Genomic DNA, 19431 nt, shown 5'->3' with positions numbered 1-19431 from the left:
CTCATGGGAAAGAACTTGTTCCTGACATCCAGTTAAATCCACTCTTCTCTAATTTAAGACCATTTCCCCTCATCCTATCACTCCAGGCCCTTGCACACAGCCCCTCTCAGCCTTCCTGCAGCCCCTTCAGATACTGGAAGGTCGCTGACTTCTCTTCTCCAGGCTGACCAACCCCAGCTGCCTCATCCTGTCTTTGCAGGAGAGGTGTTCCAGCCTCCTATCATTTTTGTGGCCCTCCTCTGGGACTTGCCCCATCAGCTCCATGTCCTGTCTGTATTCTCCTCCCTCTCCCCGTACCAACTGGGAGCTGCAGGCCCCTGTTGACAACCAACGTGGGTGGCTGCTTCTTGGGCAGCTCCATGAAGAACTCCATCCTTCCCATCTGGGTGTGGAGACCATCCGTGAGGGAGAAGCCAAACTCATCCGTTTGAGCTGCTGCACCACTCTGAGTATAAATGATCAGCTCATCCAGAATGTCCTGGTAGGTGAAGGATGAGCCCACAGCCAGCACACGGCCACGCTCTGGGGGCTCGGCAGCCGTCTGCCTCCTCTGGAGCTGACCTGGCAAACAACAGAAGGAGGGAAATTATGGGGAGAAGACAGCTTGCTGTGCCCTCTCTGTCTGCCTTACTGGAAAAACTGCATGACATGATCAGAAAGACATTCTCTCTCTCTCTCTCTCTCCTTGGGCTTACCATGCTTAGGACTTTTGGTAACCATGATGATGAGCTCACTGTTCTGGGTGTCCAAGTCACGCAGGTTGAGGGAGGAGTTGGTGAGGACCACTGGGGAGCCCTGGGGCACCTGGACAGGCTCCAGCACCATCTCTGGGGGCTCATCATTCTGCCTCTGCACAGGTCCCAGAGGCACACAGTCAATAAAGGTAAATGGCCAAGAGGAAAAGACTGCAACCCACTTGAAACAGATACAAGCCACCAATGTGGCCTCAAGTTGACCAAGGGGAGGTTTTGATTAGATATTAGAAGAGCTTCTTGACTCAAAGGGTAATTGCAACGTATCATATTAATATCATAGAAAGGTTTGGGTTGGAAGGGACCCTTCTAGTTCCCTTCATCTAATTCCAACCCCTCTGCACGGAAAGGGACACCTTCCACTTGACCAGGCTGCTCCAAGCCTCATCAAACCTGGCCTTGAATGCCTCCAAAGAGGGGGCATCTGCAACACTGGCTCAGGCTGCTCAAGGAGGGGATTGAATCACCCTTCTTGGAGCTCTTTAAAAGCCATGTAGATGTGGTGCTGAGGGACTTGGTATCAGGACACAGACTGGGTGGAGTTGGGTTAATGGTTGGTAGAGTTGGGTTACGTTTGGACTTGATGATTTTAAAGGTCTTTCCCAACCAGAACTATCCTGTGAATGATGGTACTGGTGCTGATATCCATTAATGGGTTACACCAGTCTCTCCACATCTAACCAGCATCATGGCTGCTTATAAAAGGGAGGAAACATGAGAGAAATAAGCCCAGGGAAGAGGCTGCAGCCCACAGCTGTTCTCTGGGGTCACAGGTGAATTACGTGCCTGTATCAGGGGAAGGAAACACAGGAGGGAAAAAACTCCCTTTAATCCCCTTCCCAGGTATTACAAAGGAGTGAGCAAATCCTGGACTTTCCAAGTCCTGTGTCAGTGTGCCAGGGAGGGCTCTGGCAGGCAGGGGGCACAGGTAGGTACCTACCTGGATGGTGATGTTCATGCTCTGCACCTCGGAGCGGCTGAAGCCATCGCTGACATAGAAGCTGAAAAGGTCACTTGTTGGCTCAATACTTTCATGGACACTCTGGAAGTAGTAAATGTTGTTCTCCAGAACATCTTGGAGGGAAAAGGAGGCATCTGTGGTCACAGCAGACTCCCTCTGCGGGCCGAAACTCTCACCTGCAAACCAGAGCACCACTGGTGAAGGGGTGTGTGATTCAATGACTGAGTTAAAACGAAAAGCAGGGGGATAAGGAGAAGCACATGGCAAAGGGGGCAGAAGGATGCTCCTTCCCCCAGCATGGCCTTCACACATCTTGTGACCTTCACAGAAAGCAACATCTGCTGCATTAGAGCAGGCACTGCGGAAGCTGCAGTTTTATGGGTGGCACACACACGTCCCAGGATCACTTCGGTGTGGTTAATGTCCCTCAGTGCAACCTCTGCATCAACCTTCACCTTGCAAAACCAAGACTCATGCCCAAAACCACCACCCAGTCATTGTGTTAGAGGAGAGAACCTCAAACTGGCAGAAACTGGAGTTCACCCATGGGACACAGTTAGGAGGGATGACATGTAATGCTTTGCAACTCTTCAGAAGAAATCCAATTGCTCTTGTAACAAGCCACTGGTGATATTTTCCAAAAGCAAGTTATGATTTAAGTAAATCACATGGTATGTGACACTCCTGTCAGGTCCAAACATGGGATTAAGCAGACAAGTCTCCTGGATTAGCATCTTGGGACAATATGGTATAAATCCTACTTTTTCCTGATAATGCAATGAGATAAGAGAACACCACCAGCCATGCTCTGCCACAGCTCCCCCAGCCTTAAAGCTTGCTGGGACATTTAGTGGAATTTAGCAAAGTTTGTTCCATGTACCAAGGACAGTTAAAATCGAGCTGGATAAAAACACCACACCTGGGCTTGAAAAGGCTCCTAATGCCCCAGTCTCACAGCACAGACCAGTCTCCAACAAACAACAACTGGGGGTAAATGCTCCCCAGAGAGAGTTTATCTCCTAAGACCAACCCTAAAAGCTCTCACTGACCAACTGATGCCAACCAGCACAGCACTGAGACAGCTCAGAAGGTGCTTCAGTGTGGGAGTTCCTCTGTTCCTTTCCACTAGCCAGGAGGAAGAAGAGGTAGCCAAGCAGTTTACCTGTCTTAGTGTTTTCAATGTAGCCATACATAGGGAGAGTGAGAACTGTGACCCTCAGGTCTTCCTTGGCAGCAGCATCGTAGTCAGCAGCCAAGTGGTGACGAGCCAGCAGTGGGACCCTGCCTCCCTCATCCACCTGGAAAGCAAAAAACATTTGTTAAAACTACTGCCCATGCACACAACATGCAGTGACACTGTTCCTGAAGAAGTCTGCCTCCAGCCTGGCCTGCTCCCTTAATCCTGCCCCATCCTCCCCCAGATCTGTGAAATCAGCTGGGAGGTGAGGTGAGATGGGAAGAACAAAGCCTGCCTGGGCCCCCAGGGAGCCTGGGAATGCTTCACCAGGGCAAGGAGAAGAGGGAGAGTCATGCTGACCTCTTGGGAGGCAACCTCTGTATTTCTTGTTGAAGGGAGCCTTGTGAAGGTATGGGAGGGGGAATGCAAAGCTGGAAAGGAGGGAGATGCCTTCAAAAGGCTTTGATAAGGAGGCTGAAATGCTGTCTCAGTCCAAAGCACCAGATGTTTTCAAACTCATCCTCTGCTCATCTCTTATACACAAGCTGGTGAGATAAGGGATGAAACACTGAAAAGGGATAACTCAGAATTGTTCCACTGATATCAACAGGGCACCCAGGGGAGAACCCAAAACAATGTAAGCAGATAGGGGTCAGGGATGCAGCCAGGTTTAGGGATGCAGCCCTACTCTCAGCCTCCTTTGGCCTCCAAGGAATATGCTGACCCTTTGCACTCACTGGATTGCATGTGCAGCACCTGTATTTCTTCAGTGATTTCCCCTAATTCCAGGACAACTGGAATTGTTCAATTCCTCACAGTAAAAACACTTCTGTCACTTACAGTGATGTGGTCAGCAAAAGCCAGGAGTGCTGGCAGTGTCTGGGCAGAGGTGATGGTGATGGTGAACATCTGTCTGTCAAGGTGGTTGTTATCAGCATCAGAGACAGCAAAGTGGAAGATGTCAGTGACTGGCTGATTGCTGGTCTCAAACATGGTGGAGTAGCTGTGAAAGGCAGAGCAGGGGGGATTTTTAGGGTGACTTTTCTCTGTGTTGGCAATGCCATGGTGAGTTCTCCCCAGAATCTGAAATTACACCAACTATTGGCTCTTCAAATGTGCATAAACACCTAATCCCACACAATGGAATGTTTTCATTTATAATCTGATGGGATACAAAAGCCAAGAAAAGGAAAAAATACCTTTGATACACTGTACTAACATAATCCAGCCCAGAAATCCCCACAGAAAACCCACTGAGATTTTAACTGGCACAGCTTGAAGGAGAAGAGCTCTTTGGTACCTGATCCTCTGGTTGTTGATGTCTTCCATGGTGAAATTATAAACCTTGGAAAGCTCTTCATCATCAGAGGCAGCCACCCGTGAGAGGGTGCCATATGCAGGCAGAGATATCAGCTGGATTCTGATCTCTGAGTCAGGAGAATTGTTGTCCTGAGTGTGAAGGAACAAAGCAAGCCAAGGTCAGCTTTTGTTTCCCTCCACTAAAAATGGAAGGAGGAATAAAATGTTTCATAGGGAACTACACCAAGGTAGCTGGGTCAGACTCACTGCTGAGGAACATGAAATGAAGCTCTGTGGATGAGAGGACAGTCAGTTGGGTTGACAGCCTCAGAATCTACCCCAAAATGTATTTTCATTGTCTCTCAGCTTGGAGAGGTTTTCTGGTGCCCTTGTGCCACACATCACCCCAGTCCCCCAGACATAAACCTGGTGTTTCTGTTTTTGAATTCCACTGGACTGGACTGTTTGTTTGATATGCTTTTCCTGACTCCAGAGAAAGTGAGATAAAATGTAGCTGAGAGCTGGCAGAGGGAGGAACTATTGCCCACCAAGTGCTTCAGACAGAGACAGAGGTTAATGCAGAGCAACACTGCAAAAGCCAGAGTCCTGTTAAACCAAATGCTGATCTGACTCTTTTGAGCTCCATTAAGTACAACCATCTCTAAGATTTCAGACCTCAAGATGTCATTTTTCTTCTAAAAGCTTTTGTTGGTTTCCTGAAAGATAAGACCCAAAGCAGAAATCATCATATCCTCAGTTTATGGGGCCAGGAATAACCCATACTTGCCACTAACTGTTCTCTTTCTCAGATTAAACCCAAACAGCTTCCTCCTCAGCCTTCCTCCTTAACAGGAGAAATAGAACAGTCTTGTAACCAGACTGATCCCTTGGAAAAAATATTCACCTTCCTTCTTATCCTACCTATCCCCCGACAGTTCCCTAATCATCTCTGACAGCTACTACTTGAGGTCCTGCCAGCCCCTGACATGCACTGCAATCTCTCCTCCCTCCTCCATAAGGGGAGCAGCTCTGCCTCCCTGCAGTCCTCTGCTAAATCACCAGCAAGGAGCAGAACCCCTCTCTTCTGAGTTTCCCTGTCAGGATAAATCTTTTACTGCACACAACTCTCAGGGCTCACTCCAAGCTACCAAGGAGTGCAGCATCTGCAGTTGCTAAACCTCCCCCTTAAGTATGTCCAGATAAAGAAGCAGGGAATTTTGGAAGGAGGGGGGCAAGGGGGCTGAAATTTTGAAGGGATTATCACTTAACAAATCCATGTGCTTCATTAGCAAGTTTGTTTGACAGAAAAATCTGGGATTAACTCAGTTCTCATGTTTAGCAGGGTGGTTCACCACTGTTCCAGTCAACCAGGGCAAGCCTTAAAGCCCTGTTGGATGAAAGAGTCCATTATCCCCTTTTGGCAAGCAGTAGCTGGGACAGAGTCAGAACTGGAGCCCACTGCCAACAATCCACACTGAGAGCAGGGAGGTGTGGGGTGGGGATAAGGAAAGGGAGGCTGGCAACCTTTTTTGGGTTGAGAAACAGATGAAAGCTTACAATGTAAGCGAGGTGCAAGCGAGTGAGAGTCACTGAGCTTTTACTAGCCACACTGGCTGCCAACAAGCAGCCCGGGGCCAGCTGTGGGCCACTGTTATCCAGCAGGGACACTTCCACCCTCAGCACTGTGGTGACTGTGGTGACACCATCGGTGACAGAGATTTCCATGCTGTCCTCTGCTGCTGAAGAACCGTCGTGCACGTACTGCAGAGCATTCCGAGTGACATCCTCGTAGGTGAAGGTGTCACCTTCCCAAAAAAGAAAAAAAACATAAGTCAGGAAGACTCTGTTCAGAGCACCTGTCCAATTCAAATGACCTGAGGCCCCAATTAAGCAGAAGACTTAATCACAGAACTGCACTGGCATTTAATACCATCAGAGAGGTGAGTAATGAAGACATTTACTCAGGAGCAAGTATGGACTCAGGGCAGAGAAGAAGCTGTAACCTTCCCAGGTTCACAGATACAGAATCCTTCTTTCTCCCCAGCTGCTTTGTCATAGTTAGATAATTCTTCCCTCTCCATGTCTTCTGCTTGCATTACTCTCCTGCACATAATATTTGTTCATCTAATCACACACTGCCACCAAAATCAACAGCAGAACTCCACAGAACTAGATTCACTGCTGGATCACAGCAGGTTTACGTAGGCTTCAGTGGAAATGTGCACTGCAGTGCTTCACTAAATCACTTCAGATAGAACAGATATAACAAAACACCCCTTTTGATTAGCAGCTGGTGGTGGTTACAACAGAATGACTCTCCAGCAGCCCACACGTAGAGGAAATGCACTGAGCCAGCCAGGAGCTAAACAAATAATTGGAAAACATCTTTCATGTGCCCCCTTCAGTCAGCCACACACTTCCAGGCAGAAAACACACACACACTCGTGGATGCAGTCACATCTGCCACAAGTATCTGTCTCCCCCTGGTCACCCACCAGCCAGGTGGCCAGGCAGAAGCTGAGCTTTCTCTTGTGCTGAGGAAAACTTCTGCTCTACTCACCTGCTCCCATGTGCTCCTGCCCGGCTGTGCTGTACCTGAGCACAGTGCCATGGTGGGGTGGTTTCACCAGCTCGAAGAAAAGCCCCTCAGGAGCTGTGTCTGTGTCACTCACAGCCAACTGGACTCCTGTGCCAGGGAAAGACAGCACAGCTTCAGCATCCTCAGACACCAGACTGGGAATATCCCCTGAGTTTTGCCATGGGCTTTTGTGAATGGAGTAAAAAAACCTGTAATTCAGGCAGCACGGGCAGAGTGAAATAAAGCTGGGGCTGCCCCAGCTCAAGAGCTTGCTGGTTTCCTGGGAATTATTAGCCCCCTGATGATGCATAGATCAGAAGTTGTATCAGAAACTTTACTGATAGTGTGGCTCACAAGTGGCAGCTATGCAAACAGCAGGAGGGTGCCTAAAAAACCTCCAGAAAATTTCCTCACAGAGCAGAAAGTGATTTATCCTGAGTGTACCAGACCACCAACCAAGCCTTCAGCAACTGCAGAGCAGCCTAAGAGGGATAAAGTAGAGCAGCTCTCCCCTGGTTGAGCCAATCAACAGCCCTGCCACCCACTGGTGGTGACTGTCCCATCCCCAGGCACTTTTCTGATGCACCACAGTGCTGCAGAGGGGAGTGAGACCAAACCTCTCCACCCATGTGGCCTCCAGACAATAAATGCCTCAGGGCTGAGCTCTTCACCCCATCCCATCCCTACTACTCACCAATGGTGGCTTTGCCCCCCTGGCTGACCTCCAGGAAGGGAGCAGGGATCTGGAAGACAGGAGGCTGCTGCTGCTCTGCAGAGAGTAAGTGAATGACAAACACCATCTCCGGGGTTGTGTGCTCTCCATCAGACACTAGGCACAGACAGACACCACACCTGAGTGCAGGGATGTGTTTCCAGGGAAATTCACCTTGCTGTACAAAACAGCCCCTGCCCCATCACTCTCCCACCTTGTCATAGGATCCCAGAATGATTTGGGTTGGAAGGGACCTCTCAAGGTCACCCAGTGCAACCCCTGCAGTATCAGGGACACCCTCACCCACATCAGGTTGCTCAGAGCCTCCTCAAGCCTCACCTTGAACATCTCCAGGGATGAGGCCTCAACCCCCTCCCTGGGCACCCTGGGCCATGGTTCCACTGCCCTCATGGGACAGAACTTGTTCCTGACATCCACCTAAATCCACTCTTCTCTAATTTAAAACCATTGCCCCTTATCCCATCACTCCAGGCCCATGCAAACAGTCCCTCCTGTAGGCCCCCTTGTCATTCTACACCTTTATCTATGAAGATACACAGACAATTCCCACCTGCCAAGTGTATCTTTATCCCTAACTAGCTCCTAACAAGACAAATATAAAGCCTGTGTGGGTGCATGGCTACAAACTATCTTCCAGTCAGAACATGGATTTCTCCTTGCTGGTGGCAAGAATGCCCACAGAAAGACATGTCAAACCAGCAAGCAGCTTATCAGCAATTTAACTGGAGAAACATTTCCATGCTGTATCAAAGAAGAAAAAGCAGAGTAAAACTGATATCCTTGTTCCCACTGGGGCAAAACAGGATTGAGTCAGGTTTTTAAGACAGATTCCAGGTATTACATCCATCCCTGCTCTGGCAGGGGGGGTGGACCAGATGATCTTTCAAGGTCCCTTCCAACCCTTAACTTCCTGGGATTTCTGTGATTAATTTTCCCCAGGCACCTGCAATTCCAGAAATACTGAGTTCCCATGGGTGATCCTGGAGCAGAGGAAAGGCCAAGGAATAAATAAGAGGTAACATGAAGGACAGAGGGATAAAAACTGCCTGGGCCAGGAAAAAGCAAACTGCTCACATACCTGTGAATCGGAAGTTCACTGACTCTGGGAGACCTGACAGGACAAACACAAGCACAAAATAACTGTGGTCAGGACAGGAAAGCATTTACTGGTGTTGAATGACTTCTGGAGCAAACAAGGGCTGACATTCAACCAGGCTGGAGGCTTTCCTCACCAAGGAGAGCACTCTTGCCTTGCCTTGGCTCCAGGTATTGAGGAAAAACATGCTACTCCTCCAAACTTGAAGCTCCTCTTGATGTCAGTGGAGGGCAAGGTGCTGCACAGAACTGCATCTACCATGTCCTGTCACTTGGTCACACTGTGAAGCAACTGGTCCAGCATGCCAGGAGCTTGTCCTGGTTTTGCCCCTCCACCCACTGCCCAGTATTGTTCTCCTGGTGGCAGAAATCTTCTCATATCCTGGCTACACTGACTCAGTTCACCAATTTTAGTCTCAGCCTCAAGGACTAAAACCCCCAGTGCAGCAAAGACCTCAAGCAGGGGACAGGCAACAGCTCCTAACCCCACCCCAGGTCAGCAGTTAGATTCAGCACTAGTTGTCAGTGCTAAACACTACAGTGAGCACTGCAACATCCCAATAATTCACTGGGTGGTGCTGTGAAGAGCCCAAAGCACAACACCTTGGTGAAGTCCTGAGAAATGTGTCATGTCTTGGTTCCACTCCCCCAAGGCAGACTCCTGCTGCCATACCCTGGCGTGGATGGACATAACCATGAAAACAACCATGAAAATAACCATGAAGTCATTCCAGGGCTGGAGGAAGACCAGCAGCCCAGCTACCTCTGTCACTCTGACATGGCTCTGCAAGGAGCAGGCAGTTCCTTACCAGCAAAGGAGAAGGCCATGATCTCTCTCAGGTGAGGAGCTGCAGTCGGGGGGCGATAAGCGATCTTGCCGTGGTTGATATCTGCTTGGGTGAAATACCTGACTGGGGAGAGAGGTCTGGCTTGATGCTCCACAATTCCTACAGAACAGAGAGCTCAGGATTAGCAGGAGGAATTCATTTCACTTTTAAAAAAGAAGACACCAAAGGCCACAGCTGCTGCTTCTATCCCTGGGCATTTCTTTTAACATCTTCTGTGGTTGCTGCAGGAGTCAGATGGCTGTAACTGCATTTGGATGGACCCCTGGGACATGAGAAATGCAAACAGATTCCTCACTTAGTCTTTTCAAATACTTCTCACTAAAGAGGTTGAAAGTAGAAAGCCATGGGCTGCAACATTCAATATATTCCAGACAAAAGGAAGAAAACTGTCTGAACTCTGACTCCTAAACAAGCCAAAGAAATCAGTTTAAGAAGCAAGGTGCCTGCAAGCTAATGAAGGAGGCTGAAGAGATGAACAGATGCCTCCACTCAATGAGACCCTTGAGAGAAAAATGAGATGTGCTCAGGAAGAATACCAATTAATTCAACATGAAGCTGCCACATTCTGAAAAACAGGGACACTTGCCTTGGCCAGGAAGGAGAGGGACAGTCACGTTGAAGAGGATTTTCTCACTGGGCACCTCCGGGTCTACAAAGGAGAGGTGATGGGGCTCAATCACTGTCACACGGTCCTCCAGCACCTCAATAAACACATTAGACCAAGAGCATCAAGGCCAGAGACATGGGAAGAGTCACCCAAAAATGCATTGAAAGAGAATTTGCTTTGCTGTAGTTGTATGTAAGAGAGTCTTTGAATGTCAAGGCCTAGTTCTTAGTCCTAAAATTGTCAAGGGGCTGAACCTTTAGCAAGTTTCTCAAACTTGTATGGAACAGGAACTATTTGGGAGGGGACTACAGAGGACAGTGAAGCTTTAGAACAATTAAAACTTGCTTGAGTCTTACAGGCCACCTAAACTCACTTTCACCTCATCTGTAAATCAAACCAAACGTGTAACACAGAAACTGGGCACTGTCATGCTCAGCAGAAGGGAACTCTATTCAGCCCCAACTCCATTAAATCCTTCCTGGAAAATCACCTACAAAAAATGAGACAAACACCTCCTCCTTCTTAAAACTGTGAGCTCATCCTCACTTCTAGGCTGTCTAGGAAAGTGGCAGTGGTTTTAGTGCACTGTGTCCCCTGTAGATGCTCAACCTCCAAGCTCACAGGTGGAGGAGTTTCCTTTTTGACCTACAGCAACTAAGAAGAGATCAAGACAAAACTAATCTGATCAAAAACTCCCTGGATGAAGATAAAATTTAAGGCCTACATAGTTTTCTGGTACAGTCTGATGTTGCTGGGCTGGATTTGCTTTTAAAAGAAATCTTCAAAATGACTCAGCCATTTCCATTGGAACCTCAGGGAACCAAAGCATTCTCTTTTGTTTTAAATCTGCCTAAAAATGTTCTGATCTTTCTGTCACAGGATTATCACTAGCCAGAGGCAGGCAGGGTGTTACAGGAATTACAGTGCTGCATGAGCAGACTTAAGTGCACAAAGGCAGTTCACTTGCATGTGTTCATGGCCCTTAATCCTATGGAATTAACAGCTATGAGAAGTCACAGAATTAAACAGCTCAGCTGGGTATGAAAAGCAGCCAACTCATTTCACAATCACCTCCAAAGTATGGACACAAGAAGGTAAAATTAAGGATACAGGCAGTTAATTTATCTGCTGTGGAACATGAACTGATGGGGTTCAGGAACAACCTACAGGTTCCCACCACATCAAGTGCAGCCAACTGGATCATGATGTTACCCCTCTGTAAGGCCACCCCACCCAACCTGTGCTCCATCCTGCTGGCCTTGGGTCACAGACTGGACATGGACCTGGGCAGTGACAGAACAAGGTCTCAGCACAGCACAAATGCCACCAAACCAGCTCATATCTCAGAGCTTTCTCAGCAGGAGACTCAAGGACAAGGCTTAACATTTTGTGCTCGCTCCAGTTCCAAAGGAGTTTGAAGACAGATGAACAGAACTCAATCACATTGATGAAAGGAAGTGCAGTTTTATGATGGAAAGATTTAAGGTTATGCTTGCCTCAGTTGGCTCCAAGGCCCATTTGTCTCTCCCAGAGGTAGGACTCGCAGGTTGCTCGGCGCCCTTCAGTAAAAGGTGTTTTATGGTGCTATTGAATTGTGTGGTGTGTAATTAGCTATAAAATCCAGCACTGCATGGCTCAGCCAGACAGCTCTCCCATCAATTTTGTCAATAGTGACAACAACAAAAAACCAAGAGCAGGAAGATACATCACTGGCTATTGCTCCAAGTAGCAGTCTGAGCATGTTTCATTATTGCCCAGGAAAGGTCACCACTATTTTAAACCCTGACAAGGCTGTTGTCTCATGGACTTTTCACTAATTCCTCACCCACTGCTTCCTTTGGCCTTTCCAGGTCCCTTGCCTGGCTTAGAAGTCCTTCATATCCCCTTAGAAGGCTCCTTCCAGGAACCCACTGTCCCTAGCAGGTCTGCCACATCTGCTCTCCTGCACTGCCTGGACCTCTCAGAGTGCTTTTTCCTGCTTTTTCCCAAGGGCACAGGATTCCTGTTGGATAATGCTGGTCATGCTGCTGCTGCCACCTCACACACTAAATAAAATCATCAGGAAGGAAGAAGGCCACAGATGACTGCACACTATGTTCAGGATTGTAGACACAGCTTCTCCCTGCAGGCAGCTCCATGCCTGTTTCTCCCAACCCCTCATCTCTGCCTTCTCATCACATCCTTGCTCAGCTCAGCACCACTGACTGCTCAGGGGATTAGGGTCCTGCTCCCCCTCTGAAAGCCTCACACACCACACAGCCATGAGGCCAAGGTGATGCTGAAATCAAACTCCCTGCTCTCTGTGCATCCCCTCTGTGCATGGGTGACCACAGTGCAGGACCCCTCCAGCTCAGGCACTTGGGATCCCTCCCTACAGAACCAGGAGACAGCAGGGGAAGTGGAGGGGAAAGCTGGACTTCACCCACATGTGTGATGGGGGGACACCTGGGGAAGGCATGCACCAAAGTTGGAGAGCTCCTCAAGCCCATTTAGAACTTCGAGGTCATCTCTTCAACCAACACAAGCAGGGAAATAACAGTATTAGGGAGAACTCTTAGCAGAATGGTCATTCCCCGAGCTGATGCTCCAGAAAAGGTGATTCCCTTCCACAGATACAGACATCATGGCCTTGCCTGAGTGTTTTCCACCCACATTACAGTGCTCCTGATGCCTGAATGATGGATGGAAACTTTCTCATGTGGGTGGGCTGCAGTTCTGATAAAGTTCACAGTGGAATTACTGACAAGATTTATTCATCAGTCTTTCATTCCTGCCATTCCTAGTGGCTTCTCAGGAAAGGCTAAGAATTCCATGAGATGCTAAACATCTTTTTTTCTTCTCTCTCTCCCTCTCCTTCCCAGTCTCTCCATTCATCACTTCTGAGTTTTTCTATGTCTCATGGATATTTCCTTCTCAGCCCTCTATCCCCATCCATCATTTACTCTTCTAACCTGCCTTTTTTACCCATTTCCACTCCAAATATCCAGCTGGTGCCTATCCCCTTTTCCACAGACTGAATTCCACTTTTGAATCAAGCACAACAACACAGACAAAAACAAGGACAGGAATCAACACTGGGTGGTTACTGCTCTCCATGAGGTTCTGGTCACTGCAGGAAGGGTGGGAAGACAGCCATGGGGGGGTCACACTTACAGCCATGTGCAGAGAGGAGCCAAGGGAAAGCTGAGGAGCTCTGGGTGTCTGGGGGAGAACAGCAACATTGAACACGTGGCTTTCCAAGCTGGTTTGGGGACCAGCAGAGCTGGACACCTGGGAAGGAAAGAGCACATGAATGGATAGCTGACAGAGGACACAGCTGCATTTCTAGAGCAGGTTTCATAACTTCCCTCTCCTTTCCTCCTGGTCTGGGAAGGAAAAGACACACCTTTCCAGCAGGTACCAACCCAAAGCATACAGGAATGGCTGCTGATGGGAACTGAGACCTTTAAATAGTCACCAGGTTCCCCATGATTGCCACTACAATCTAGAAAGACATCTGGTTTTCAGTTCCCCACCTGCTACTCATTCCTGCTTCCTCTACTTTTGCTGAATTTGACTCCAGCTGCCTGTACAGCTTACTGGAACTTCTCATCCCAGGAAAAGAAAAAATAATGGGCTTCTAAACCTTCCTCCCACCCCCAAAATGACAACCAGTTGTGCTGAGGAGGGGAAAATAACCCCTCTTTTAACAAGGGTACTGCCTTGGCAGGGGCTCCCTGTGATCCCACCCACAGGCTGCACTTGTGTTTCACCCAGACCCATAAAAATATTCCATACATCACTGCAACACCAAAGTGAAGTCATCAGTACCTAATTTGTACTGGCAAACCTACAGTAATAGGAGAGAAAGCAAAGAATATTAAATTTGGATCAACTCAAGGGGTCAGAAGCATCCCCAAGGGATAAGCCTGCAAATGTTCACAGCACTCCTGAACTAAGGCAAGAACCCAAAGAAATGCAGCTCCCTTCTTTGTGAGACTCAGCTGTGACTTAATCCTTCAGGGCTGGAAGTCCCCACTTGAATTCAATAGAGCACCTTGTGAGAGCAAGAACAGGGAACTCATCTCAAGAAAATGCATAAAAATGGAAAGGCCATGGAACAAAGTCATTTTAGCCATTTGCTGGACCTGTTCTGAGCTCTGTTACTTGAATGGGAATGGGCAAAATCTTGCTGAAAACAGGAAGTTGGCCCTTTCTAAGATGCCCCAATCCCTGGTTCAGGACTCAGACTGATGTGTCCTGATCTCCTGATGTGACCCAAGATGCTGCAGGGAACCTCAGCAGGGTTCTCCACACAGTTATTGCTACACCTCCAAGATACTCAAACCAAACATGAAACTCATGCAAAATGCATAGCCTGTAAGAGGAATGTGGCAATTAAGCTGAAGATTAGCTTGTTCAACACTGAGGCTCACAAATTCCTCATTATCACTTACGTTAATTACTTCTGAAATTACTTTAATTGCCTTTCTGGTGCTCCAGTAATAGCTCCTGACTTGTAAACCAGATGTAACAAACACTGCACACAAGTGTTCGTGGAGGCTTAACATTCTGGGAGGCTGTTAAACCTTTCAAGCAAACAGCAAGGACCTGTCTGAGGAATTTCATGGCTGTTAAATCCATGGTGAGGTGGGATTTATTTTAGTGCTACATCTGCCAGGGAGAATTTGGACTTTTGGGTCTGTTTGTACAAAGTTCTTCTACTTGCAAAAATTAAATTATTGGCTTGGAGGAAAGCAGGAGGGTTGCTTGGCTTGGGGGACTGGAAAACAGGCAATTTAAAGTGAGTTACTCAGAGCACTTTGAACTCAGAGTAAACATTGGAGGGTTTATGAGAGGGCAGTGGGTTTGCCAGCCAGTACCCAGGGGTCAGATCTCCTGTCTGAACTGCAAACAGGGCATTCAGTCAGCCAGTATATGAGCTGTAATAACACACCCTGCCCAGGAAGTCCTTTCCCAGTGGTCTGGATGGTGGGGATGCCTTAGGAGAGTGTGAGCCTCTGCCACGGTCTCCTCCACATGCAGACTGTGCACTCTGTTGCCTTTTCTAAGGACTTACAGGCAAAATAAAACCATTTCCTGGTCCTGTTTCTTCCTCAAAAGCAAGGCCAAGCACATCAGGAGGCTGTCTCCAGTCCTAACCCACAGGCAAAAGGCCAACAGAGAAGGGATCATGGTGACAGCAAGAATCAGTACCTGGCCATGCTGCTGGGGTGTTACAAGCTTCATCCCCTGGAAGTTTTAAGTGGTTGCCCATTTGCTCTGGGAACTCTGGAGATCAGAGAGCTTTCCTGCTTTTCCAAGCCAGCAGTTCCCTACAAACCCCCTTCCTGCCTGAGATGCCATTGTCCTACTAAAGAAGGGCAGTGGAACCATGGCCCAGGTTGCCCAGGGAGGGGGTTGAGGCCTCATCCCTGGAGATGTTCAAGGTGAGGCTTGAGGAGGCTCTGAGCAACCTGATCTGGGTGAGGGTGTCCCTGATACTGCAGGGGTTGGACTGGGTGACCCTGAGAGGTCCCTTCCAACCCAAATTATTCTGTAATTCTCTAAAAAACCAGGGCAGCTATCACTGCTCTGTGACCTCCCCTGGTGAACAGGATGAGAAGTACCTGGAACTGGAAGGAGTCACTCTCTACTTCAGCCCCAGAGTGCCTGTACCACACGATGCCCTCATTGATGTCCTGCTGGGTGAAGGAGGTGGTGGGTGAGGCTGCTCTTCCATCAGGCAAAAGCTGCCAGGAGTCTGCTGGGCCATCTGCTGGCATTGGGACCAGAAGCACCACTTCACCTGGGAAAAGAAAAGCTGAAGAGTCAGGGCTCAACTTGTGAGAACAGATGACTTGTCACCAACTAATGAGCACCCAAGACAAAGTCCACCCACTCTTAGTCTTTTCCCATCTAATGTGACTCACAGAAGAGCTCCTAAAAGTCCCCTATAGAGGGACTGTCCTGGTTTGGGCTGCTAAACTGTGACAGGGACCTTACAACATTCCAGGGAAGTTTTATCTCCTGCTATAGCAAGGGGCAGATCAAGTAACTTGTGTGAGTGCATAGAGTAAATACACTGTCAGGCAAAGAACAGGATCTGCAACTTGAAACTCCCAAATTGTCCTTCTGCCCACTGACCAGCCCACTCCAACCTTCAAATGGACCCAGTTTGATAAACTGAGCACAAAAAAACAGATGCAAAGGACATGCCTCACTTTCTGGAGCTCCTGGGAAGGGACAAGAAAGCAGTGAGAAACAATCAGGGTTAAAAAGTATTGCAGCAGAGGACTTACCTTCTCCTCAAGGGTACATCTTAAGTACCAGAATACAGCATATTAATTTTTTTCAAGGTCAGCTCTTTTCTAGCTCTTTTGGGGATTTATTATGTCAAAAAAAAGTATCCTCAGCTGACTTCTCTGAACAGAAACCTTCAACTGAAAAAAAGCTCTTCAAGACATCCAATAATGGACTTCTGTATCACAGGCTGGAAAGAAAGTCTGCCTGCCCTGGACTGTCACTCTTCAGAGCCTATAGCTTTTGTATCTCTAACATCCAGCTTATTTCTGATTTTTGCATTAGAAAAAGATTCTCAGCTGGGCTGGAACATCACTGGCTTCACTGCAATTACAACAAAGAGGAGGAAGATGGGAGCACATCCCACTGGTGCTCAGCTTTCCTCACCCATGCCTGCAAGGGTTGGATTTGCATCCAACCAAGCTCTGCCCACCAAGAGGAAGGCATCAGAACCTTGGTCATCCATTTCCTTGATGTGAACATTTTTCCTAACCACACAGAGAAATGAAATTAAAAGCTGGCTAAGAGCTCTAGTCTCAAAATAAGTGACACATTTCTCTGTTTTAAAGTGTAATTTCCCTGGTTTTAGAGTTAATGTTCAATCTGTGAAAAAATTATAGGTCTCCCCTATCTTTACCATTCCTGACTACATAGAATTTAGCTGCTTTTTAAGGAACTTGTTAGCTTTATATTGTGTTTTTCTATGAGTCTTTGAAAGTATCCCTCGTGGCTACTAACTCAGAAGCCACATGTATTATAAATCACTCCAGCTCTCCTTCCAGCATTAATCATTCTGTTATGCAAAAGAAACACCATAAACTCTCCCAGTTCATTTCCCCAAACCACCCTCAAACAGTTGGAGTAATCAAAAAAGAATTCAGCCAGCTGAAATATCACACTTCCACTTAATCATCAAACTCCCTGCTAATATTCCCTGATCAGGGCCCTAATTACATTCCCTGTCCTCACTTTTCTGCTTGGGGAAATTCACCACCTTAATCTTTCCTGTGATTTCTGAAGATGTTAATCACATACCCTGAGGAGCCAGGGCCTGTGAGCTGTTTATCCTGCTCAAGTAAGAGAAGAATCAATTAGAACACACAGCAAGATGCACATCCACGTGTCTTCCTCCAAATGAATATTTAAGGTGATCAGAGGGAACAGCTCTGTGCTGTTTACCTGGCTGCTTTATGATTACCTTTTCATTTGGAACATCATCTTTTTTTTTTTTTTTTCCAAGGAGAAAAGCACCTGTGGGTAGGTCACACACATGAGTGAACAACTTGGGTATTCAGGCACTTTGGGCTGGGTCGTGCTGAGAAGAGGGGATGCTCCCATCACCTTGAGGAATTTCATCCTCTAAGGATGTATCTTTGGTTCAGTCTCTTCATCACTGGCCTGGATGATGGGATGGAGTGAACTTTCAGCAAGTTTGCTGATGATGTGAAGCTGGGAGGGGTGGCTGATAGAGCAGAAGGTTCTGCTGCTGTCCAACCAGACCTGGACAGGCTGGAGAGCTGGGCAAAGCTGAACCTCCTGAAGGTCAGGAAGGACACGTAGAGAGTTCTGCATCTGGGGAAGAATAACCCCAACCACCAGCACAGATCAGGGGGTGTCCTGTTTGGACCTTGGGGTCCTACTGAACAGTAAATTCTCCATGGGTCAGCAGTGTGCCCTGCTGGCCAAGAGGGCCAATGGTATCCTGATGTGCACCAGGAAAAGTGTGTCCAGCAGATGCAGGGAGGTTCTTCTCCTCCTCTACTCTGCCCTGGTGAGACCACATCTGGAATACTGGATCCAGTTTTGGGCTCCCCAGTTCAAGAGAGATAGGGATCTACTGGGGAGAGTCCAAGAGAGAGCTACAAGGGTGAGGAGGGGACTTGAGCATCTCTGCTGGTAAGGAGTGAGAGCCCTGGGGCTGTTCAGCCTGGAGAGGGGATCTTAGGGATGTCTGTCAGTATCTGAGGGGTGGGTGTCAAGAGGATGAGGCCAATCCCTTTCCAGTGGTGCCCAATAATAGGACAAAGAATGGGTTGCAGCTTGAACATAGGAATTTCCACCTCAACATGAGGAGAAACTTCTCTCCTGTGAGGGTGAGGGAGCCCTGGCCCAGGCTGCCCAGAGAGTCTGTGGAGTCTCCTCCTCTGGAGACTTTCCAACCCCACCTGGATGTGTTCTGTGTGTCCTGCCCTGGGGGATGCTGCTGGGGCAGAGGGGTTGGACTGGATGATCTCTGGAGGGTCCTTCCAACCCCCAACATTCTATAATTCTATGTCTCAGGGAGCAGCCTGGTGTATAACAACACCTGTTTTTTTTTTCCCCACATACTAGAGGTGTCTTGAGGCACCCTGCAGGTCAGGAAGAGAACCAGGGAAGACACTGGGTCTGTTTCTAGGGATAAAAAAAGGAGGCCCAGCATAAAGAGACCCTTCAGAAGATCAGCCATCTGCTGGGACAGAAATTATTCCTTACCTAACAATATCATTTGGTTGTTTTCAGAGTATTGAAAATAAAGGCAAGAAGCCTTCTTTGTTCACACCCTTGTGCTACAGAAATGTGGTAGCTAATTCTGAGGTGGTTTTCTTTCCTACCTAAAAATCAAATGATGTATTTGCTCCAGTTCTGATTATCTTTTCCATGACTCAAACAGTAAGATGGGCAGATAAGCCCTCCCTGATGAAGGATTTCTGCATTTCTCTTCCTTTCATCCTCCCTTTCTGTAAAATAATACCTTAGATAAAAATTTTGAAGATCATTGATTTCTACTGCTTATTCCTCACCTGCAGCTACAAACCCATTTGTGTTATTGCAATTAATTACAGTAGAGCTAATTATGGTGATACAAACACAGGATTAAAAATTTTGGTTAGGGTTAGGCAGCAGGAGACAGGCTCCTCCAGGGGAAAATTCTTGTTTTTATGTAAATGCTTATTAAAATTGAGAAGACAGCCCTTCATCTGCAGAAAACTGAAGGGGGAATACAAATTAATTACTTCTCTTCTAAATTGCAAAAATAACATCCTCTGTGTTTCCATCAGGTCCAGGCAGCTGCCACGGGAACCAGCCTATCCTTACAGCAAACCAGCACTGATGTTGCTA

At 47.7% G+C, this 19431-nt stretch overlaps 1 protein-coding gene across 1 annotated transcript in view; it reads right to left on the bottom strand.

Annotated features, from left to right (window-relative positions):
• The window catches only part of FRAS1 (Fraser extracellular matrix complex subunit 1), a 106777-nt gene that overhangs the window by 24776 nt on the left and 62570 nt on the right, over positions 1–19431 (bottom strand). Inside the window, exons 29-42 of the mRNA XM_030449926.1 lie at positions 15660–15838; positions 13204–13320; positions 10030–10144; positions 9405–9542; positions 8579–8611; positions 7462–7596; positions 6750–6875; positions 5747–5994; positions 4191–4339; positions 3731–3893; positions 2876–3011; positions 1693–1889; positions 696–849; positions 298–561 (exon numbers count right to left, since the gene is read on the bottom strand). Coding sequence (XP_030305786.1) covers positions 298–561; positions 696–849; positions 1693–1889; positions 2876–3011; positions 3731–3893; positions 4191–4339; positions 5747–5994; positions 6750–6875; positions 7462–7596; positions 8579–8611; positions 9405–9542; positions 10030–10144; positions 13204–13320; positions 15660–15838 — 2154 coding nt within the window. The remainder of the gene's footprint in view (positions 1–297; positions 562–695; positions 850–1692; positions 1890–2875; positions 3012–3730; positions 3894–4190; positions 4340–5746; positions 5995–6749; positions 6876–7461; positions 7597–8578; positions 8612–9404; positions 9543–10029; positions 10145–13203; positions 13321–15659; positions 15839–19431) is intronic.

The sequence above is a fragment of the Calypte anna genome, chromosome 4A (genome assembly GCF_003957555.1).
Source record: "Calypte anna isolate BGI_N300 chromosome 4A, bCalAnn1_v1.p, whole genome shotgun sequence".
Classification (NCBI taxonomy): domain Eukaryota; kingdom Metazoa; phylum Chordata; class Aves; order Apodiformes; family Trochilidae; genus Calypte; species Calypte anna.
Note: the sequence above shows the minus strand (reverse complement) of the source record. Positions and strands in the feature narration are given on the sequence as shown.